This window comes from Triticum dicoccoides, chromosome 6A (genome assembly GCF_002162155.2).
Source record: "Triticum dicoccoides isolate Atlit2015 ecotype Zavitan chromosome 6A, WEW_v2.0, whole genome shotgun sequence".
NCBI lineage: Eukaryota > Viridiplantae > Streptophyta > Magnoliopsida > Poales > Poaceae > Triticum > Triticum dicoccoides.
Genome location: NC_041390.1, coordinates 104,383,426 through 104,408,176, shown reverse-complemented (window position 1 = coordinate 104,408,176; position 24,751 = coordinate 104,383,426). Strand labels below are relative to the sequence as shown.

Below are 24,751 nucleotides of genomic sequence, written 5' to 3'. Positions count from 1 at the left end.
CATATCACATCACAACATGCCCTGCAAAAACAAGTTAGACGTCCTCTACTTTGTTGTTGCAAGTTTTACGTGGCTGCTACGGGCTTAGCAAGAACCATTCTTACCTACGCATGAAAGCCACAACGATAGTTTGTCAAGTTGGTGTTGTTTTAACCTTCGCAAGGACTGGGCGTAGCCACACTTGGTTCAACTAAAGTTGGAGAAACTGACACCCGCCAGCCAACTGTGTGCAAAGCACGTCGGTAGAACCAGTCTCGCGTAAGCGTACGCGTAATGTCGGTCCAGGCCGCTTCATCCAACAATACCGCCGAACCAAAGTATGATATGCTGGTAAGTAGTAGGACTTATATTGCCCACAACTCACTTGTGTTCTACTCGTGCATAACATCCACGCATAAAACCTAGGCTCGGATGCCACTGTTGGGGAACGTAGTAATTTCAAAAAATTTCCTACGCACACGCAAGATCATGGTGATGCATAGCAATGAGAGGGGAGAGTGTTGTCTACGTACCCTCGTAGACCGTTTGCGGAAGCGTTATATCAACGCGGTTGATGTAGTCGTACGTCTTCACGTCCGACCGATCCAAGTACTGAAAGCACGGCACCTCCGAGTTCTGCACACGTTCGGCTTGGTGACGTCCTCGCCTTCTCGATCCAGCAAGAGGGGCGAAGTAGTAGATGAGTTCCGGCAGCACGACGGTGTTGGTGAAGAACAATCTCCGCAGGGCTTCGCCTAAGCACTACGAAAACTATGACGGAGGATAAACTAGAGGGGATGGGGTTGCCGGCACACGGCTTGGTGTTTCTTGATGTGTCTTTGGTGCTAGCCCTACCCCTCTATTTATATGTTAAGCCCTGGGGTCGAAACTTGGAGTAAAAGCCTCCTCAAAGTCGGTTTTACCCGAAAGGCAAGAGTCCTTCTCGGACTCCAGGGCTAGACGCTAGGGTTCCCGGTGTCTACCCCCTAGACGCCAGGGTTCCTGGCGTCTAGCCTCTGGTCTCCGCAAAACTTCCATTTGCACTTTCCAAAATCCTCGTGGGCTTTCCCCTTTGGCCCAGATAAAGTGTTCTCGTGCCCAAACATTTCGGGAAACATCCAGAACCCCTTCCGGAGATCAAACACTACTATCTCATATATCAAACTTTATCTCCGGACCATTCCGGAGTTCCTCGTCATGTCCGTGATCTCATCTCGGACTCCGAACAACATTCGGTCATCAACATACATAACTCATATAGTACTATATCGTCAATGAACGTTAAGCGTGCGGACCCTACGGGTTCGAGAACTATGTAGACATGACCGAGACACCTCTCTGGTCAATAACCAATAGCCGGACCTGGATGCCCATATTGGCTCCTACATATTCTACGAAGATCTTTATCGGTCAGACCGCATAACAACATACGTTGTTCCCTTTGTCATCGGTATGTTACTTGACCGAGATTCGATCGTCGGTATCTCAATACCTAGTTCAATCTCGTTACCGGCAAATCTCTTTACTCGTTCCGTAATACATCATCCCGCAACTAACTCATTAGTTGCAATGCTTGCCAGGTTTATAGTGATGTGCATTACCGAGTGGGCCCAGAGATACCTCTCCGACAATCGGAGTGACAAATCCTAATCTCGAAATACGCCAACCCAACAAGTACCTTTGGAGACACCTATAGAGCACCTTTATAATCACCCAGTTACGTTGTGACGTTTGGTGGCACACAAAGTGTTCCTCTGGTAAACGGGAGTTGCATAATCTCATAGTCATAGAACATGTATAAGTCATGAAGAAAGCAATAGCAACAAACTAAACAATCAAGTGCTAAGCTAACGGAATGGGTCAAGTCGATCACATCATTCTCCTAATGATGTGATCCCGTTAATCAAATGACAACTCATGTCTATGGTTAGGAAACATAACCATCTTTGATCAACGAGCTAGTCAAGTAGAGGCATACTAGTGACACTCTGTTTGTCTATGTATTCACACATGTATTATGTTTCCGGTTAATACAATTCTAGCATGAATAATAAATATTTATCATGATATAAGGAAATAAATAATAACTTTATTATTGCCTCTAGGGCATATTTCCTTCACCTAGCACGGTAGAGACGATGACGGCGACGACGACGGCATCGGCGACTACACCCGGTTCTACAGGCTCCTCGGCATGTAGAAGGCGGGCGGCGGGCGGCGGCTGGGCGTAGTCGTTTTTAGTTTGTGTTTTTATGTTTTTGTACAAATATCAATGAAATCGTCTAGTTTGGACAAAATTGTGTCGTGTTTGGCCGATTTTTATGTTTCAAAAAACGGGGTCTGGGGGCGACCTAGATGCGGCGGCTGGGAACCCAGTCGCCCCCACGCCGAAATTATCGCCGGTTCGCCCCCAGGCAGCGCTATCTCCAAGCCCCTGGGGGGCCATCGGCTGGAGATGCTCTTAGTCCTTCTCAATCCACTCCAATACCTTTCGAATTTCCTCCATCCAAACACCCCCTAATTGGGAAATATCCCCCTAACATTTTTGATTGGGAAACACTAACATTCAGACAGTTGATAACATGTGCGCTTTCGGCTGCCATCGCTATCCCCTTCTCCATGGCTCCTCCCATGGCAGTCCCTGTCAAACGGGCACTATGAGAAGCGCCGCCAGGTGTGAGCAGTGTTGGAAGAGGCATGCTTCTACAAACCGTGGTAGCGCAACGACAACAGCTGCAATGCAAGCGACGTTGCAGTGGCAACGTGGCTCGTGTTGGAAATGTCTAGTTTCCTAACCTCTGAGCACGACGTGGGTCATGTTACAAACCTCCGAGCGTAACATGTCTCGTGTTGCCAAGAACTCTTCGTGTAAATATTCAAGTGCAATGTGACTCATGTTGCAAACCTCCAGGCAATGACCCATGTTGCAAACCTTGTCAGCTGGATTGGACGGTTGTCACGTGATGGATCAACGGATCGTGACCCGGCCAGCTTTTTAAAGGATCAACCGGCCGACGTGTAGCATTGTCCTAAATAATTAAGCCTCCAAGGCTTGGCTTGGACTAGTTTTTTCTTTCGTCGAGAGAAAACCTAAGACTCACTAATCTCTAGACTAAAATACACTCTAAAGTATGAACTACATACAGAGCAAAACGAGTGAATATACACTCTAAAGTGTAAGTCTTTTTAGAGATTAGACTCTCTAATTTCAGTTTGCAAGTACTCCCTCTGTTCTTAAATATAAGTCTTTTTAGAGATTACAGTACAAACTCCATACTGATGTATATATACATACTTTAGAGTATAGATTAACTCATTTTGCTCCGTATGTAGTTCATAATGGAATCTCTAAAAAGACTTGTATTTAGGAATGAAGGGAGTAGTCCATAGGGAGAATATCATGTGCTGCCGGAGCACCTAACCTGAGGTGCTCTGATGTGACCTGGGTTGTTGGATCATGAATCGAATGGTGAGCATTGGTCAATGCGAGTTTTGCAAAAACTCCCCCAAACATTCCATTCGCGAAATCATGCTTTGGTCCACATCATGTGATGCTGCACGTTGGACTATCATCCGATCGCATGGGGCACCTCAGCTTAGGTGCTCTGAGAGCACCTGATATTCTCACGTAGTCCATATTGAAATATCAAAAACATGCTATATTTGTGAATGGAGGGAGTAGTGGTTTGACATTCTATCTTGCAAGAGTCATGTTCTCGGGCATGGTGTATCCAGCAGGCCTAGATTTTGACAACTTTTGGTGTGGTTCGTGTGGCTTTTAAAAGTCTCTAAGATCATACACATGTACATGTTTGCTCTTCTGTATTTTCATTAACTGAAGGTGTGGAGAAAAACCAGGATGCCGAAGGTGAAACTTGTGAACTATTGTTTGTACCGAGAGTCTATGTTGCTCATGCTTTTTTGTCCATGTAGTGTATTATCTTCATCTAAACAATAGAGATAGTTCATTACTTTGTTTACTAATTGTGGTACAAGTGAGTGAACCCTAACAGACCAAACCCACCATGTAACCACGCGTTATCCACTAATAGAAAGAGGGAGCACTAGATGCGGGCCTTGGAGGCGGTTGTGACAAGCGGAACTAAGTTGCATGTAATACCACAACCAGATAATATAGTTTTTGGCACGGAAATTAAAGAATGCACATGGAGGGAAAATTTCACAAGTTTTGGGCAAGATTACAAATGACTAATTGACATGAGAAAATAGAGGAGTTTGCCTGATATAAGAAAATGTAATCAAATCCCTAAAAAAAATTCCAGACGAGTGGTGCAATGCAATACACCTTATATTTCAGTTTTTTCATAAAAATTTATACACCTTATATCAAGGAATGGAGGGAGTACTATATAAGGCTTGGGAGACGGTTAGAGAGACGAAACCGCATGCATGAAATATTGGAGGTGGTTGTAAATTAGGAACCACCTCTAGTTTATGTTCATCGCATGCGGCTTCTCTTTAGAAATTGGATGGTCTCCACGATCCAGGATGACTCCTTGTCGATATGGACCCCAACATTGATATCAAAGTCACCACCCTCTGTGGCAACGACCGGTTGCAACCACCCCATGTGAGTCCTCTCATACGGTGTCGATGCTTGACCAACTGTTGTAGTTGCCCATGTTGAAGGGGATGATGGAGAGGGTGGTGGCGTCACAGAGCAACACAAACTCCCCATCTTAGTGCCTGTTCGGAGCCCCTCCGCTCTACAACTCTGCCAGAGAGCAGAGCGGGCTGCAGTTCACATTTGCAGAGCGGTGGAGTAGGTGCTCCGCCAGATTCGTGGAGCTGGTGGATTACCAAACAGGTCCTTAGTCGCCGTGTTTCTCCCTCACTGCCATCACTGACGAGCCAGTAGCTAGAGCAGAAGCATGGACCTTCTTTAATGCGGTGTAGCTTCCCAGACAACATCCTGACATACTTCAGGTGCGATGACGAAGGCGTCATCATCGGCTACGCGGAGGATGACACGTTCTTCTTTTGGCACCTGGGCGCATGCGTCGCGCCTAGTTTTCCAGTTCGAGCTATGCCTTTGATTTGAAGAATTCAGTTATTTATTTCTTTTAAATGGTTAATGTGTCGTGTGTAAAATGAATTGATTCTTGCACTTTAAAAAAGGGAATTGGTTGTTGCATAATGCAACATGTCAAAGCCGGCTAGGGGTTCCTCGCCTCATGTCGCTGCTGCCACCTATCTACTCGTCTTCTCTGGCCTTAAGGCTATGGAGGCGCGGTGGATCTCAGTCTCTGTCGGCGGGAGGGATCCTGCTTGTTTTAGGTGTTTTTCAGAGTTTGTTTATGGTTTGTGTCTTGTTCAGAAAGGTGAGGCAGCGGCGGCTCCCTGAAGGTGAAATAAGGTTCTCTTCGCCTGTTCCCCATCTTGGTGATCCGTCCAATGTCGTTGGAGGGCGCATGGAGGTGTGTCTCTGACGGATCTCGCTGGATTTGATCGTTTTTTGTTTTCGATGGATCTGCTTGATCCGGTCTTTATTCATCTGTGTTCATGTGTCTACAAATTTGATCCCTCCAATCTTCACTTCTCTTCATCGAGGATGGTTGTTGTGCTGGTCCTTTGGGGCCTGCAGGAAGACTTCCTAGATATCTACTACTACAAGATTTGGCCGACTGCAATGAGGGAGGGACGATGTCGGCTCATTTTGCTTCTAGTCGTTGTTAGGCAGTCTACGGACATGTATGTAATTTTTCATCAATTTTGATGTTCTTTTGTACTGTCATGATGTTTGTGTAGATGTGCATGCTCTAGCCAATGCAATCAAAAGACCGATCTGGTGGAAGAGACTAGGCAACACATTATACGTAACAGTTTAATTAATAAATCGTAGTTTTTTCAAAAGAAAAAAATACAGCATGTCGAATTTGTGCGCAAACTGTTGACAAGGTCGCAGGAGAAAAAACCAAACCCCAAAAAAAAAGCCGCCCCCTGCAAGGACGACGGGCTTCCATGGGTTAGTTTGGACAATCCATCAAGTGAGGCCGGTGTTTTGAATCATAGAGATAGTAATTACCTTGTCGAGGTTTATACCAAGAGGATTATAGCTCATAGGCTGTTGCTTTATACCGTGCTTGCCGCACGGTGGAACTCGCTCCCGGCCGCCACCTTTTATGCTGTTGGGTGCTACCCAAAGTTGGCGATGTGGTACTAAACATGTATTACGTAATCGATCACAGCCTTGCAGTAACACGGCGAAACGGAGTAAAGAGGCACAATCACGTAGTATGTTCCAGATAGAGCGGCATCGCCGTCGCATGCAGCTGCCAAACGGCGAACATGCGCTCGTCGTACCTCGCTCGATTCGAGCTGCCGCGAGTTGCCACGACGGTGTTGGGGAAGTGGGCCGGGCTGCTTGTGGACGAGGAGTCGGCGGCGTTAGGCCGTACAGGATAACAAATTAGGCCTTAGAGGCCTAGCCTGGGCTAGAGCCCGCAGAGGCTTATGTTTTCTCTCAACCAAAGAAAAAAGAACCAAGACCTATTTATTCCCCCTGGGCTTGTCTCCAAAAAAATAAAAAGAATCCCCCATGGTCAAGACTCAGGAAAAGCACACTGGTGAAAGAAGAAAAGAAAAAGAAAAAAAAGGATGCCTTTCCAAAACACGTACGACAAAGAACAAGACGATGGGGATCAACTACACGTTGGCGGCAAACGTACAAGCACGCCAAATAATTAAGTAACAGTCTAAGAGCCATCGTCGCGTAGTCGGGCCAGTGGTCACGCCGCCATTTTCGTACTCCAAGTGGCCAAGTGTGAAACTTCCAAGTGGCACTATGCACAAAAAACAAGTTGCTTTTGTTTTTCTATATAAGCTCCCCTGGTAACGAGAGAGCCGGCTGTCGCGCGCCGTGAAGACCGCACCAAATAAATGCTTGACGAAATGACGAGCCAAATCCGTGGTCTAGCTACATCAACGCGGCACATCAACGTGTTGAAACACATGCTGACATGCCAAATACAACATGTGGCTCATCACAAAATAAATAATAATGATAATAATAATAATAATAATAATAATAATAATAATAATAATAATAATAATATGGTGTCAGTCTCTTGTGTTATGTTCTTCAATCCACACTGTATCCGATAATTATAACATGGACAAAAGCAGAAAACAGAGTACCGCTTTTTTTTCTTGAGGGGTGAAAACACAGTACCACTGATACATGCTAAACATGACAACAAAGGGGATTCATTGCCAACTCTGCAGCGAGCCTTCATTCATTTGGTATATTTTTCCTCAATCAGAGTGGAAAATCATTAACCACATGCACGGTGATCAATGATAGAGTGCAACATCTACGATATGCTGCAGCTAACATCAGCACATCATTGTCATCCAAAAGCTAAACTAAACTTGTACCCCAAAAGCAATGTGATTCTTACATAACACCAATCATATATATATTCAACATATATTCAACTGAAGTACTAAAACTATAACTGATACTGTACATGGTTCGGTTCCAAAGGACCATTTCCACACAGCACAAGCGTTCCCACAACCACAAGCTGACAAGCATCAGAGACTATTGTCATGAAGATTAGTACGGAGCAGATATGTTTAGTCACAACCTTGCTTGTTATGCTAGAACTAGTCTTCACACAGCGTGTTGAATTGGTAGTAGTCCTGTAGATGTCCCTCACAACTAAGGGCTTGTTGTAAACTCTGTTTCCTGATACATATATATGTATCAGCCCTTTGTTCCGCAAAAAAAAAAGCATCAGAGACAAGTGATGAACGAGCTTGCCACTGCCAGAGCTCACACGCTACGATGTTTACTTCGAACCGCCTCCAAATTCAGATGAAAACCAGTCCATATGGTCCACAATAGTGCGAAAGTGGAGCCAGGACAATGGTAACTAACAGCAAATGTATCCATCAGACGAAGTTAATGCCTGGGTCAAGAGGATGAAACAAAGAACAGATTACCCAGCAGGTCAATCATCCACCCCGTGCCCATTAAGCAACAAAATTGCACTTCTTTCCCTCCACTTGTGTTTGTCCGCACACTGACGGAGACGCCGATGATCGCTCTCAAGCGCAAGCACCTTCTAGAAATAATTACCTGCGTACTATCTGTTCCCAAAAGGCAAATGATGCGCCGAGAAGTAATAGTTTAGTTCAGTGCTAGTGGGAAACAGGTGAGATTTATTTAGTGAAGCCAGTTAGAGAGGTGATGTCAGGGCAACTAAACTAAGGCACGCTGTAAAATTTCATCGAGGATTGAGTCAAGGAGGACTAGAAAATCTACAATGAAGTCCTTTTGGTACGGAAGGTGTTCAGGAAGATTGGGCAATAGACTTGTCAGTAGATTACAGCATGCAACCGATGGTGAAACACTGAAACATCAGTGTGAACTAGGAAGCGGCCTGGTGGGCTGGGGGCAGTTGTGTAAAATCCAATCCTGTTGACTACCACTACAAGGGACAGAACAAATGGGAGCAAGATCTGCTTCTTTCTTTCCCATCAAGCTCTTTCATGGTTAGACCACCATTGATGCTTTATCTAGTCAGGGGACAACATAACCTCCGGTTCCAGTGCTAGTTTCACCAGAAAACCATGCAGACACTCCATTTTCCTAACAAGACATACAGCAAGATATTGCACATACCTTCCCTTGGCCTAGCTCTTGTGCTGCTGATATGCTTGGCCTCTCCTACCAGTTCCTGCACGGAGCAGGAGAAGGACTCCCTTCTCCAGTTTCTCGGCGGGCTCTCACAACACGGTGGCCTCGATGCGTCCTGGCAGCATGGCACGGCTTGCTGCCAGTGGGAAGGGATCACCTGCAGCACAGATGGGATTGTTACGGATATCTTGCTGGCTTCTAGGAGTCTTCAGGGGCACATCACACCTTCTCTTGGGAACCTCACTGGATTGCTGCGCCTCAACCTGTCAAACAATCTGCTATCTGGTGGTCTACCACAGGAACTGGTATCCTCCAGAAGCATCCTCATCGTAGACGTCAGCTTTAACCGTCTCAGAGGAGACCTACACGAGTTGTCATCTACCCATGCCCGGCCACTGAAGGTACTGAACATCTCAAGCAATTTGTTTACAGGACAGTTTCCGTCCTCAACATGGCAGGTGATGAAGAATCTGGTTGCACTCAATGCCAGCAACAACAGCTTTACTGGGCAGCTACCAACTCATTTTTGTGCCAGCTCGCCATCCTTGGCAGTGCTTGAACTCTGCTACAATCAATTCAGAGGGAGCATTCCCCCTGAATTTGGTAGCTGCTCCATGCTCAGAGTGCTCAAGGTTGGCCACAACCGCCTCAGTGGGACTCTCCCAGATGAACTTTTCAATGCTACCTTGTTAGAATATGCCTCCTTCCCCGGGAACGGTTTACAAGGAACACTTGAAGGCTCACATATTGGGAAACTCAGTAATCTGAGTACTCTTGATCTTGGAGAGAACAGCATCACTGGCAAGATTCCAGAATTTATAGGTCATCTAAAGAGATTAGAGGAACTCCGTTTAAACAACAACCTCATGTATGGGGAGCTGCCATCGACTCTGAACAACTGCACAAATCTCATAACCATTGACTTCAAGAACAACAATTTCAGTGGAGAACTCGCCAAGGTTAATTTCTCCAACCTACCCTATCTAAAAACTTTAGATCTTAGGAACAACAGCTTCAGAGGCAAAATTCCGGAAAGCATCTACTCCTGCAGCAATCTAACTGCACTTGGGCTATCTTTCAATAATTTCCATGGCCAGCTGTCAGAAAAAATAGGCAACCTGAAGTACCTCTCATTCCTATCACTTGTTAAAAACAATCTTACAAATATCACAAGTGCACTTCATCTACTTAGGAGCTCCAAGAATCTCACCACCCTTCTTATTGGGCTCAACTTCATGAAAGAGACCATGCCAGATGATGACAGAATTGCCGGTTTTGAGAATCTTCAAGTTCTAGCAATAGCAGGTTGCTCATTGTTGGGAAAAATACCCCATTGGCTATCAAAGCTAGAAAAGTTGGAGATATTATTTTTACAAGACAATCAGCTAACAGGGCAGATACCTGACTGGGTCAGTAGCCTAAAATTCCTCTTCTATCTAGACATATCAAATAACAGCATGATGGGGGAAATCCCAACAACCTTAATGCAGATACCAATGCTAAGATCAGATAATACTGCAACCCATTCGGACCTCAGATTCTTTGAGTTACCAATTTATCTAGCTCCGTCACTTCAATACCACGTACCAATGGCTTTCCCTAAAGTACTGGATCTAAGTAGCAATAAATTTACTGGTGAGATACCCTTGGAGATTGGTCAGTTGAGAGCCCTCTGTTCACTCAATTTCAGCTTCAATGACTTGACAGGACAAATCCCACAATCATTATCCAACCTCACAAGCCTGCAGGTATTAGACTTGTCGACCAACAACCTCACAGGTGGAATCCCAACTGCATTGAACAGCCTGCATTTCCTGTCAGCATTCAACATTTCTAACAATGACCTAGAAGGGCCTATTCCATCTGGAGGTCAGTTTAATACGTTTCAGAACTCTAGTTTTGGTGGGAATCCAAAGTTGTGTGGCTCTATGCTAATTCACAAATGTGGTTCAGCTTCACCACCTCTGATCCACTCAAAACTACGACATAGGAAGGCCCTTTTTGCAATCACATTTGGAGTGTTCTTTGGAAGCATTGCTGTTCTCTTGTTGCTGGGGCGTCTCCTTGTCTCGATCAGAGTCAATGGTTTTACCACCAAAAATACAAGGGAGAAGAACAATGGAGATGCCGAATCAACTTCATTCAACTCCAGTTCAGAGCAAACATTGGTAGTGATGTCACGAGGCAAGGGAGAAGAAAGCAAGCTCAAATTCACTGACATTTTGAAAGCTACAAACAATTTTGACAAGGAGAACATCATTGGTTGTGGAGGTTATGGATTAGTATCACTGGCGGAGCTATGCCTATAGCTGCAGGGGCCATGGCCCCCCCAGCCCATGAACTTTTTCTGAAGAAACTCCATTTTGGGTAGCACAAATTCAGAAAAATACAGTTTTTGGCCCCTGCAGAAAATTATATTTCATCATTTGCCCCCTCAGCTTTTCCTCGCTAGCTCCGCCACTGATTAGTATACAAGGCAGAGCTACCTGATGGCTCCAAGCTGGCAATCAAAAAGCTCAACAGTGAAATGTGTCTTATGGAAAGAGAGTTCAGTGCAGAGGTTGATGCTCTTTCCAATGCACAACATGAAAATATTGTGCCGCTGTGGGGTTACTGCATCCAGGGAAACTCAAAGCTCCTCATATATTCCTACATGGAAAACGGCAGCCTGGATGATTGGCTTCATAACAGGGATGACGAAGCTAGCTCATGGCTTGACTGGCCAACTCGGCTGAAGATCGCGCAAGGAGCAAGCCTTGGCCTTTCCCATATCCATGATGTCTGCAAGCCTCAGATTGTCCACCGTGACATCAAATGCAGTAATATCTTACTGGACAAAGAATTTAAAGCTTATGTTGCAGATTTTGGGCTAGCCAGATTGATCCTTCCCAACCAAACTCATGTTACGACTGAGCTGGTCGGTACTATGGGTTACATTCCCCCTGAGTATGGGCAAGCATGGGTTGCTACGTTGAGAGGTGATATGTACAGTTTTGGAGTAGTCATGCTTGAGCTGCTCACTGGAATACGACCTGTCTCAATCCTATCAACGTCAAAAGAACTTGTCCCATGGGTGCTGGAGATGAGGTCTGAGGGGAAGCAGGTTGAGGTCCTGGATCCAACACTTCGAGGCACAGGATGTGAAGATCAAATGTTAAAGGTGCTTGAAGCTGCTTCCAAATGTGTCGACCACAATCAATTCATGAGGCCAACCATCATGGAAGTTGTCTCCTGCCTGGCCAGTATAGATGCTGACCCGCAGATGCGAAAATCAGCCAAGATACAATAATGGATAATCTTGTATTTTCGTGCATGATATACAAGTAACTTTCCTAGTTTCGTAGAACTACGAGTTTGTTTGTACTTTGTATAGAGCCTAACAGGTTGCCATTTTGAGCTTTCGTGGTTCTTTAAGGAAAGATAATTTATAAAATTCATCTTCCTTTAGATTTCTTTTGCAAGCCTTTAAATGGTCTCTGTATATATGCTTTAAGTTTCACAAACATGAAACAAAGTATAAACATGTGAAATGACGATCTTGCGTTATCGGTGAAAGATTGAAAATGGAGTGCATTCAAGGGCAGATAGTATGTGCAGTCATCTTTTTTGCTTTGGATCAGCTATTTTAGAAACCAGAGTTGGAGGTGAATTGCCGAATTACTAGCTACAGAAAATGTTTGGTTGGTCCAAGCGTGGAACAAATGGAATGAGAAACCATCTTTGAAATACAAACCACGCAGCACGCAGCCACTAGCAGTCTAGAACACGAAAGGAATGGAGATCAGAAGCATTTACGTACCATGTCCAAGGATTCACGCTGCCAAGAAATCCACGGGCCTTGCAACGTAGCTCGCCCCTCCGGCATATACACATACGCACCAGAACGCTTCCTAAGCCTGTTAAACGAGCCGACCTGGGTTCTCGACGGCAACCGTTGCGGTCCAAGAAAAGACACCCGGGTCGGCATTTCGCCGAACGGCCTGAGCGCGCTGCTGCCGAGGCGGCCCGCGCCGGGCAAAAGAGGCCGGCATTGCGTCAGAGAAATAGATGCCAGCGTGCGCGTGGAACGGAGCGAACGTGGAAGCGAGGACGCGGTGCGAGCACGGCAGCGTGCGAGGAGGAGGAAGCACTTCCGGTGAGAATGCGAGAGTTGCGACTCGCCGGGGGCCGGGAGATGGCGACAGAGCGGGGAAAGCGGTACGCATAGAGCGATCGCCTACAGCACTCCGCACGTCCGCCGAGTGGGATGTGGGATGGGCCGACTCACTCGTTACTAGGTTCGATCGGGTCCAGTAGGCTATGTACGATTTGTTTTTGTTTTGTTTTTTGCCTTTTATTTCTTTTTCCCTAAAAAATTAATTTTAATTCATTATTAGTTATCTTTATCTTTAGGGAAACACTATGGTTCAGCCGGCGGATTAACAAGCTTGTGTCTGCCGCCTTGATTGCACGCCACGCGTCCCACATGACGTGGTGAACCGGCCCCATGATCTCTCCTTTCTGCAACAACGCCTCTGTTGCAAGAAAAACCTGCAACAAGACCTCTGTTACAAAAATAATTTAATTGCAACAAGGCATCTTTTGCAAAAAATAAAACCGTAACAAGACCTCTATTGTAAAAAAAAAATTGTAACACGACCACTGTTGCAAAAAAGAAAAACCTACAACAAGAGCTCTGTCGCAAAAAAAACCCTGTAACAAGAGCTCTGTTGCAAAAAAAATTACAACCTGACCTATGTTTTAGAAAAATTCTACAACATGTCTCTTGTTGCAAAAAATTGCTGCAACACGACCTTTATTACAATGGTAGAGGGTGATGCTCACCGCTCAATCCACTATATTTGATGTCTGGCCAGGCGGCCAATTTTTAAAAAAGATTCGTCAGCCGACGCGTAGCAGTGCCCTTATCTTTACCTAATCTATCTAATAATAAAAGGGCTAATGTTCTGCCCGTACGTCGTAATAAATACCCTCAAAGTTGCTATAAATTACCCACAATGCCACCCATAAGTTAAAAAAGATTCATTTTTTGTTTTCAAAGTTGACATCGCACTTCATTGTTTTATAGACGTAATAACGATATAAATATTATTAGAATCACAAGGAGCATAGTGGCTAATGACTAGCTTTTCTAGCCAGGGGACCAGGGTTTGATCCCCGGCCTCCTCACTATTTCCATCCTTTTTCTAACGCAAAGTCCTCCTCCACTTATGTGTTCATGGGCTGGCCCATGTTTTCGTCCGTTTCTTTGTGTGTCATTCTTTTTACCGGGACCTCCTATGCGCCGCTCTTTGCGTCCGATTCGCACGTGCCGCACAGCTACAGCCCCCCGAATGGGCCGGCCCATCGTCGCGACGAAACAGCAAAATGATCACCTAAAATAATAACGCGGAGCGGGGATCGATCCCTGCATCTGGAGCTAGTATACTCTTGTCACTAACCAGGCGAGCTAACTACCTCCTTCGGTAAATTGTAACGCGGGTACTTTAAAAGATCATCTACTACATATCTAACACCCCCACCTAGAAACCTTAAACATTGGATATGTTCAAAAAATTTAAAAATTCAAAAAAAATTCGTGTTTGCTGAATGCTAGAAGAACAACTAAAAAACTTGAACAAAGTTTTGATAAAATGAACACTTTTTAAAATCCCGAACATTTTTTGAATTTAGAGAACAAAATTTTGTACGCGAACGTTATGTTTGAGAGAAAAAGTTAAATTCGTATGAAATATGTGAACATTCTTTAAAACTCCCGAACAAAATTTGAAATATGTGAACAAATTTTTGAAATGGGAACATTTTACGAAACTCATGAACAAAAATTTCAAACACGAACATTTTCTGAAAAAATGCAAACAAAATTTGAAAAGGAACATTTACTGAAACTCACGAACAAAAATTGAAAAAACGAACATTTTTCTTAATTTGCGAAGAAATTTTGCAAAGTTGTGAAATTGTGAAATAACATAAAAAAGAAAAAGAAACTAAGAAAAGAAAAGAGAAACAAAATTTGAAGATGAGAACATTTTTTTAACTTTGAATAATTTTTTGAAAGCATGAACATTTTTTCAAGTCAGGAACAAAAATTGAAAATGAGAACATTTTGTGAAGTTTTGAACAATTTTTTTGAAAGGATGAACAAAATTTGAAAATGAGAACATTTTGTGAAGTTTTGAACAATTTTTTGAAAGCGTGAACAAAATTTGAAAAATGAGAACATTTTGTGAAGTTTTGAACAATTGTGAGCAACACAAAAAAATTGAAAAAATAATAATATAACTTTGAAAAGAGAAAAACAAAAAACGAAAAAATGAAAAAGAAACAGAAAACAGGAAAAAAAGAAACATCAAAAACGAAAAAAAGATAAAAAAGAAAAAAGAACATTAAAATGAAAAGAAAAAGAAATAGTAAAAGAAAAGAAACAAAAAGGGGTAAAGGGGGAAATAGAAAAACCGGTTGAGGAACCTTCTAGAAGGTTCCCAAAACCAGAAAAACCGGCTAGGAACTACCTAGAAGATTCCCAAAACCGGATTCGCTTTAACTTTTGAACGGGCCGGTCCATCCTAACGCGCTCGTCAATCTGCCTGTGCGTCCGGTCGACTACTTGCCACAAAGAGCGGCGAATAGGAAATTCCCTTTTTACCTGTCGTGGTTCGTTTTCTTCGTATTTTGTTTTTTTAAGACAAATCTTCGTATTTTGTTGGCTGCATGTGTTTTGCATGCTCAGCTGGGCCTCTACATTTATGGGCCACCAAGTGAGCTTTCTTGGAAGCCCTGATAAATATAAGTATAAGCCCCCCAAAAGATAGGAGCCAGTGAGGATCGAACTTACAACCCCAGTTAACATCTAAAGCATCTCCAACAGTTTGTATATTAGCTTGTTGGTAAAATATACCATGTCATCAACCAACATCTTAACATACAACATCTCTAATGGGTTGTATCTAGTATGCCCAATAGGATGTGAGATAATAAATAAGGTGCTCTCTCATTCTACATTGGAGCTTGTGCAATGGGTGTTGGTTCATGTACATACAACCTTCCTCTCTTTCCTTATTTATTGCATGACACATCATCAAAAATCCTATGTGGCAAAGTCTATCGACAACTATCTTACAACCATTGGAGATGCCCTAAGGCACCAGCTGGACAAGAATTAATATCTCATGTTGTGTTAGTCCCACCTTGCTCTCTATGCAGCCGGGCGTCCACACCATAGGGGAAATATCTGGTACTCTCACCCCTAGGGTGCTCCCGGTGCTTCAAAACTCGGTAGAACATCTTTAAATGTTCGAAAAATTCTGAAAAAAATCCATCACATTGACACAACATCAAAGTATGTTGTCAAAAAAATTAAGATCAAAATTCGAAACGTAGCTTGAGAAACATAAATGACAAATTTGACAGTAAATAGTACGCAACTTAAGTTGGGCTTTAGATTAGGCCCATTATCACATTGGTGTCTATTTTGTCATTTTTCTATCTCGAGCAATGTTTCAAATTTTGATTTGAAATTTTTTAACAACATACATTGATGTTGTGTCAATGTGCTCGATTTTTTCAGAATTTTTTAAACATTTTAAAATGTGCTACCAAGTTTGGAGCACCGGGAACACCCTAGAGGTGGGAGTACTAGATATTTCTCCCCACACCATATCATCTTGCTGATTGTCGTGCTCCGCGTCCATGCCTGGACGCGCGCCCGTTGCAACGATCAATTTCTGACGAGTCAAACTTTCCCTTTTGAGAAAATCAAGGAAGAGATATTTACGGGAAACCGAGCCCCACATGGGCCCCACCCGTTGAATCGGGGGGCGGTGGTGAGATTAAGTTCAGGATGGAGAGAGAGTAAGGAAAGATCCCGTGATGTACGCTTTTCCGCAGATCTGAAATGCAGACTTGGGTGGGCCCTTCTATCCCTGGCTACCGATAGTGCATCGCTCGTTCCAACGCTTGCGTGCCAAGGAGCGTTTTCCGTTCTTAAACTTTTCTCATCTTGCCGTTGTATGACATATTTATATTATGTTTGGTTAAACAGACTAACGTGGCCTTGGTTTTGTCACATATCCATCGAGGGTCTGAGGCTTAGTACTGCGAGGATGAGGCTGCTCTCATAGGCACATGCTCCTATAGGCTCATATCAGCTATTGTGTTTCCTTCTACTGCTTTTTGGCTTTACAATTTGTATATGAAATTATCTTTTTACCATTTATATTTGTAATGTTTATTTGCTTAGTACTTCGCTTGATTAAACCCACAACATTACCAGAGAACTTACGATATATGCTTTATGATCTTGTCCTGCTATTCTGAATAATGACGGAATATGTACATCCGGGTTTTCTTTAAATGTTACTACTTATAAGTGCATATCTATTAAATTAGAAAAGCAATGCTAGCACTCAAATAGAAACATATGCATGCTCACTCTTGAACAATTGAACTGTCCTGTGATGCATGTCATTTTGGTTCTTGGTAAACTGTTCGGTAAATACTCTGAACCTCCAAGTGTGAATGCACATGGAACAACTGAAATCCCAACAACCAGAGTATGCTTTACGTTGTCATCAAGTGTGGTAGATCTTCAAACCCTATAAGTACTACTTGATTGTGTGATGTTAGATGATTATAACCGACATGGACTCCCAAAAAAATTCTCAGGTTGCCGGTGCTGCAATAATCTATTAGGTGCAAAGAAGAAAAATCTAAGATTTTGATGTATCTTTGTGCTAGCTTTCAAATGAGGCCGTCGATAGCAAATATAAGTTCCAATCATACTACTGCATTTGTATTTCCAGGTTCAATGATTAGTGATGCCATATGCAAATCACACTAATGACTTGGGTGGCCATCGCTGACCATCCGCCGCCTGCCACCGACATCCTCCTCTCTTCGGCATCACTAGCAGGAAGCCTGCGTTGCTCGACCTACCGGTACCGGTTACAAATGCATGAGGAGTCGGACTCGGAGTCCCTCGTGTGTCCGACATGAATTCTCACTTTTCTCTGCTATATTACCCGAAGGATAAAGGATCTTTGTGCAATACTCCCGATCTCATCGTACAGAAATGAAGCTCCCCGGCTTGATTGTGTGACTTTTTTCCTCCCGTTGCAATGCACGGGCATGTCTGCTAGTTTCAATATAAATTTCATTTTGCATCTTTTTTTCACATTTTGGTTTCTGTTTATTTATCTATTTTATATTTGGAAATATATTTTCCATTATACTAATTTACAAAAATGTTTATCAAGTATTTGAATATTTATTCAATATTTATTAAAAACAAAATCTACTTAAAATCTATTAAATGTGTGCTTAATAAATTTACCGTGTATTTAAAGAGTTGAACATTGTTTTGAAAATGTTATATGTGTATTAAAAAATTTAATGTGTATTTATTTGAAAAATGTTTAGTGTCAATCTTTTTTTTCAGTGTGTATCTAAAAATGTTCAACATATATTTGCAAAATGTTTGACATGTATTTAAAAACTTAAAAGGAAAGGAAAATAAAGAAAATGAAAATGAAATAACCGAAAGAAAACCAACAGAGAAAAACACTAAAAAAGAAGAAGGAAACAGAAACCGGACATAAATTTCCAAAACCGAGAGGAAGGCATCAAATAAATGAAAGGTATCAGATAGAGGTGTGTCTCCAGCGGATCTCGTGGGATTCATTCGGCTTTTGTCATCGGTGGATCTACTTAGATCTGGTCTTCATTCGTCTATGTTTGTGTGTCTACTGATTGGATCCTTCTGATGTATGCTTCTATTTATCGACGATGATGGTTGTGCTAATGCGTTGGTCCTTTGGTGCCTTAGCATGACAACTCTCTGACTTGTCTACTCCAACAATGTTCTTCGTCGAGGGAGGGGTGATGACAACGGCACGCCTTTGGTTCATTTCAGTGCTTGTAGTCGTTAGGTGGTTTATTTTTTTTCTTCTTACAGGTCAAGCGGTTAAAGAATACATTTTGAGTTCTTTAAAGGAAAAAAACATGCAGCGTGTCGAATCCGTGCGTAAACTGTTGACTTTTGACAAGGTTGTGGGAGAAAAAACCAGACCAATGATAAAAAAAAAAAGGCCGCCCCTGCAAGGACGACGGGCTTCCATGGCTTAGTTTGGATAATTCATCAAGTGGGCCGGTGTTCTGAATCATATCATAGAGATAGTAATTACCTTGTCGACGTTTATACCAAGAGGATTTTAGCTCAATAGGCTGTTGCTTTATACCGTGCTTGCCGCACGGTGGAACTGGCTCCCGACCGCCACCTTTTAGGCTGTGGTGTGTTGGCCGAAGTTGGCGATGTGGTACTAAACATCTACACAACACACATCAATCGCGGGGAGTAGACTGAGTGTTGTAAGTGGGCCGGGCTGCTGGTGGACAACGCTGGCCAGGAATCAACGGGATCACTAATTAGGCCTTGGACGCTTGGCCTGGGCTAGAGCCCGGAGATGCTTATATTTTTTTCTTTCAACGAAAGTAAAAAAAAAAAAAGAACCAAGACACTTTTTTACATCAAAAAAAGAACCAAGACCTATTTATTCCCCATGGTAAAATTACCCCGGTCAAGACTCAAGACAAATGCACTAGAGAAAGAAGAAGATACAAGGTGACATGCCTTTTCAAAACACCTACGACAACGAACAAGACGATGCGATCAACTACGCGTTGGGAGAAAACGTACAAGCACGTCAGAGAACAACTAAGTAACGGTCTGAGAACCATCGTCTGGTAGTCGGGCCAGTGGTCATGCCGCCATTTTTGTACTCCAAGTGGCCAAGTGTGAAGGCGCTATGGAGAAAAACAATTTTCTTTTGTTTTTCTAAGCTCCTCTGGTAACGAGAGAGCATGCCGCCAAGACCGCGCCAAATACACGCTTGACCAAATGACACGCTAAATTCGTGGTCTAGCTACATCAACGCGACGAATCAACGCGTTGAAATACACGCTTGATCCATAGGCTGACATGCCAAATACAACGTGTGGCTCAACGCAAAATAAACAAATAAATAAACTGTTGCCAGTCTCTTGTGTTATGTTCTTCAATCCGCACTGAATCTGATAATTATAACATGCACAAATCCTGCCTTGCTGCACCTGACAGAACAAAACAGAGGTATCACTGATACATGCTAAACATGACAACAAAAGGGGCTGCACTGCCAACTCTGCAGCGAGTCCTAATCATGTAGAGCGTCAGCCACTTGCTATATTTTTGCTCAGTCAGAGTGGGAAATCATTAACCACATGCACACTGATCAATGATAGAGCGCAATATCTAAGAAATAATGACGATACAGTGCAGCTAACATCAGCACATCATCATCATCATCCAAAAACTAAACTAAACTTGTATACGCAAAATGAAATGTGATTCTTATACAACACCGATTATATATTCAACTAAAGTATTAAAACTATAACTAATACACGGTTCGGTTCAAAAGAACCATTTCCACACAACCACAAGCTGACAAGCATCAGAACCAGCCCGGCACTACCAGAGCACACACGCTACCCTGTTTATTTTCAACCGCTTCCAAATTCAGATGAAAACCAGAGTCCATGGTCCACAATAGTGCGCAACTGGAGCCAGGAGAATGGAAACTAACAGCAAATGTATCCATCAGACGAAGCTCGCACGCGCGATAAGGAAGTTAATGCCTCAGGTCAAGAGGATGGAACGGAGAACAGATCACTCCAGCAGGTCAACCATTCACCCCGTCCATAAAGCAAGAAAGAAATATCGCACTTCTTCTGGCCCTCCACTTGGGTTTGTTCACACACTGACAGAGACACCGATGATCGCTCTCAAGCTCAAGTGCAAGCGCCTTCCGGTAATAATCATCCGTATACTATCTCGGTGGCTGAATTTCCTGCAGATCTTCAGCAACCGTTGTGGCAAAAACGTGCCTTCTTCTGTTCCCAAAAGGCAAATGATGCATCAAGAAGCAATAGTTTAATTCAGTGCTAGTGGTAAGCAGGTCAAATTGTTTAGTGAAAGCCAGTTAGAGAAGTGATGTCAGGGCAACTAAACTAAGGAATGCTGTAAAAATTCATCGAGAATTAAGTCAAGCAGGACTAGAAAATCTACAATGCAATTTTTTTTTGTATGGAAGGTGTTCGGCAATTGACTTTTCAGTAGATTCCAGCATGCAACCTATAGTGAAACACTGAAACATCAGTGTGAACTAGGAAGCTGCCTGGTGGGCTGGGGGCAGTTGTGTAAAATCCAAGCGTGGTTAGTACCACTACAAGGCACAGAACAAATGGTAGAAAGATCTGCTTCTTTCCTTACCATCATGCTCTTTCATGGTTACACCACCATTGATGCTTTATCCAGTCAGGGGACAACATAACCTCTCGTTCCCGTGCTAGTTTCACCCGAAAACCATGCAGACACTTCATTTTTCCAACAAGGCTTACAGCAAGATACTGCACATACCTTCCCTTGGCCTTGCTCTTGTGCTGCTGATCGGATTGGCCTCTCCTACCAGTTCCTGCAGAGAGCAGGAGCAGGGCTCCCTTCACCAGTTCCTTGCCGGGCTCTCACAACACGGTGGCCTCGCTGCGTCCTGGCAGCATGGCACGGATTGCTGCCAGTGGGAAGGGATCACCTGCAGTACAGATGGGATTGTTACGGATGTCTTGCTGGCTTCTAGGAGTCTTCAGGGGCACATCTCAGCTTCTCTTGGGAATCTCACTGGATTACTGCGCCTCAACCTGTCAAACAATCTGCTATACGGTGGCCTACCGCAGGAATTGATGTCATCCGGCAGCATCGTCGCCATAGACGTCAGCTTTAACCGCCTCAGTGGAGATCTGCAAGAGTTATCATCTTTGACTCCTCCCCGGCCACTGAAGGTACTGAACATCTCGAGCAATTTGTTTACAGGACAATTTCCGTCCTCCACATGGCAAGTGATGAAAAATTTGGTCGCACTCAATGCCAGCAAGAACAGCTTTACTGGGCAGCTGCCAAGTCATTTATGCACCAGTTTGCCATTGCTCACTGTGCTTGAACTCTGTTACAACCTATTCAGTGGAAGAATTCCGTCTGGACTTGGTAGTTGTCCCAAGCTCAGAGTGCTCAAGGTTGGCCACAACAACCTTAGTGGGCCTCTACCAGATGAACTTTTTAATGCTAGCTCGTTGGAGTACCTCTCTTTCCCCAAGAATACTTTACAAGGAACACTTGAAGATGCACGTATTGTCAGTCTCAGTAATCTCATAACCCTTGATCTTGGAGAGAACAATTTCAGTGGAAAGGTGCCAGAATCTATAGGTCAGCTTCACAGATTGGAGGAGCTCCATTTGAACAATAACAACATGTCTGAGGATCTACCATCAACCCTGAGCAACTGCACAAATCTCATAACCATTGACCTCAAGAACAACTTGTTCTCTGGAGAGCTCGACAAGGTCAACTTCTCCAATCTACCCAATCTAAAAACTTCAGATCTTGGGTGGAACAACTTCACCGGAAAAATTCCAGAAAGCATCTATTCGTGCAGCAACGTAACTGCACTTCGGCTATCCTTCAATAATTTCCATGGCCAGCTGTCAGAAAAAATAGGCAATCTGAAATCCCTCTCATTCCTATCACTTGTTAACAACAATCTTACAAATATCACAAGTACACTTCCGATACTTGCAAGATCCAAGAGTCTCACCACCCTTCTTATTGGGCTCAACTTCATGAATGAGACCATGCCAGACGATGACATCATTGTCAGTTTTGAGAATCTTCAGGTTCTAGCAATAACAGATTGCTCACTGTTGGGGAAAGTACCACATTGGTTATCAAAGCTGACAAATTTGGAGATGTTATTTTTAGAAAACAATCAATTAACAGGACAGATACCTTACTGGATCAACAGCCTAAAATTCCTCTTCTATCTAGACATATCAAATAATAGCATGACAGGGGAAATCCCAGCAGCCTTAATGAAGATGCCAATGCTAAGATCAGAGAATAATGCAACCCATTTGGACCCCAGATTCTTTGAGCTACCAATTTATGTAGCTCCATCACTTCAATACCGGTTACCAATGGCTTTCCCAAAAGTGCTGGATCTAAGTAACAATAAATTAACTGGTGAGATGCCCTTGGAGATTGGTCAGTTGAAAGCCCTCTGTTCACTCAATTTCAGCTTCAATGACTCAAAAGGACAGATCCCACAATCAATATGCAACCTCACAAACCTGCAGGTGTTAGACTTGTCGACCAACAACCTCACAGGTGGAATCCCAGCTGCATTGAACAGCCTGCATTTCCTTTCAGCATTCAACATTTCTAACAATGACCTAGAAGGGCCTATTCCATCTGGAGGTCAGTTTAATACGTTTCAGAACTCTAGTTTCGATGGGAATCCAAAGCTCTGTGGCTCTATGCTAATTCACAAATGTGGTTCGGCTTCACCACCTCTGATCCCCTCCAAAGAACGGCATAAGAAGGCTCTTTTTGCAATTACATTTGGAGTGTTCTTTGGAAGCATTGCTGTTCTTTTGTTGCTGGGGCGTCTCCTTGTCTCAATCAGAGTCAATGGTTTTACAGTAAAAAATACAACAGACAAGAACAATGGATATATCGAATCAACTTCATCCAACTCCAGTTCAGAGCAAACATTGGTAGTGATGTCACGAGGCAAGGGAGAAGAAAGCAAGCTCAAATTCACTGACATTTTGAAAGCTACACACAATTTTGACAAGGAGAACATCATTGGATGTGGAGGTTATGGATTAGTATACAAGGCAGAGCTATGTGATGGCTCGAAGCTGGCAATAAAAAGGCTCAGCGATGAAATGTGTCTTATGGAAAGAGAGTTCAGTGCAGAGGTTGATGCTCTCTCCATGGCACAACATGAAAATCTTGTACCTCTGTGGGGTTACTGCATCCATGGAAACTCAAGGCTCCTCATATATTCCTACATGGAGAACGGCAGCCTGGATGATTGGCTTCATAACAGGGATGACGATGGTAGCTCATGTCTTGACTGGCCAACTCGGCTGAAGATCGCGCAAGGAGCAAGCCTTGGCCTTTCTCATATCCATGATGTCTGCAAGCCTCAAATTGTCCACCGTGACATCAAATCCAGTAACATCCTACTGGACAAAGAATTTAAAGCTTATGTTGCAGATTTTGGGCTAGCCAGATTGATCCTTCCCAACCAAACGCATGTTACAACTGAGTTGGTCGGCACTATGGGTTACATTCCCCCCGAATATGGGCAAGCATGGGTTGCTACGTTGAGAGGTGATATGTACAGTTTTGGAGTAGTCCTGCTTGAGCTGCTCACTGGAATGCGGCCTGTTTCAGTCCTATCTACATCAAAAGAACTTGTCCCATGGGTGCTCGAGATGAGGTCCAAGGGAAAGCAAGTTGAGGTCCTGGATCCAACACTTAGAGGCGCAGAATATGAAGAACAAATGCTGAAGGTGCTTGAAGCTGCTTCCAAATGTGTCGACCACAATCAATTCATGAGGCCAACCATCATGGAAGTAGTCTCCTGCCTGGCCAGTATAGATGCTGAGCCGCAGATGCAAAGATCAGCCAAGATACGATAATAGATGTCTCGTATTTTTTGTGCAAGATATACATGTAACTTTCTTAGTTTCGTCAATGAGTTTGTTTTGTACTTTGTACAGAGCCTAACAGGTTGCCATTTTGAGCTTTCGTGGTTCTTTATGGAAAGATATTTTGTAAAATTGATCTTCCTTTAGATTTCTTTTGCAAGGACCTTTAAATGGTCTCTGTATATTATATATGCTTTAAGTTTCACAAGCATGAAACAGAGTGTAAGCATGTGAAATGACAATCTTGCTTTATCGGTGAAAGGTTGAAAATGGAGTCCATTCAAGGGAAGATAGTATGTGCAGTCATCTTTTTGCTTTGGATCATCGATTTTAGAAACCACTAAAGTTGGAGGTGAATTGCCGAATTACTAGCTACAGCAAATGCCTGGTTGGTCCAAGCGTCGAACAAATGGAATGAGAAAATGGGAATGCAATACGACCACCACCTTTGTTGAAATACAAATAACTCAGCACGCAGCCACTAGCAAAACACGAGAGGAATGTCGATCAGAAGCAATTACG

At 43.4% G+C, this 24,751-nt stretch overlaps 1 protein-coding gene and 1 pseudogene across 1 annotated transcript; both read left to right on the top strand.

Moving 5' to 3' along the window:
* The first annotated feature begins 7,684 nt into the window (after positions 1-7,684).
* LOC119315317 lies at positions 7,685-12,315 on the top strand (annotated as a pseudogene).
* An 8,626-nt stretch (positions 12,316-20,941) lies between these two features.
* LOC119315314 (tyrosine-sulfated glycopeptide receptor 1-like) lies at positions 20,942-24,545 on the top strand. Its single transcript, XM_037589965.1, has one exon. The coding sequence runs from the start codon at positions 21,047-21,049 to the stop codon at positions 24,218-24,220; it is 3,174 nt and encodes a 1,057-aa protein (XP_037445862.1). The 5' UTR covers positions 20,942-21,046; the 3' UTR covers positions 24,221-24,545.
* The last annotated feature ends 206 nt before the right edge of the window (positions 24,546-24,751 follow it).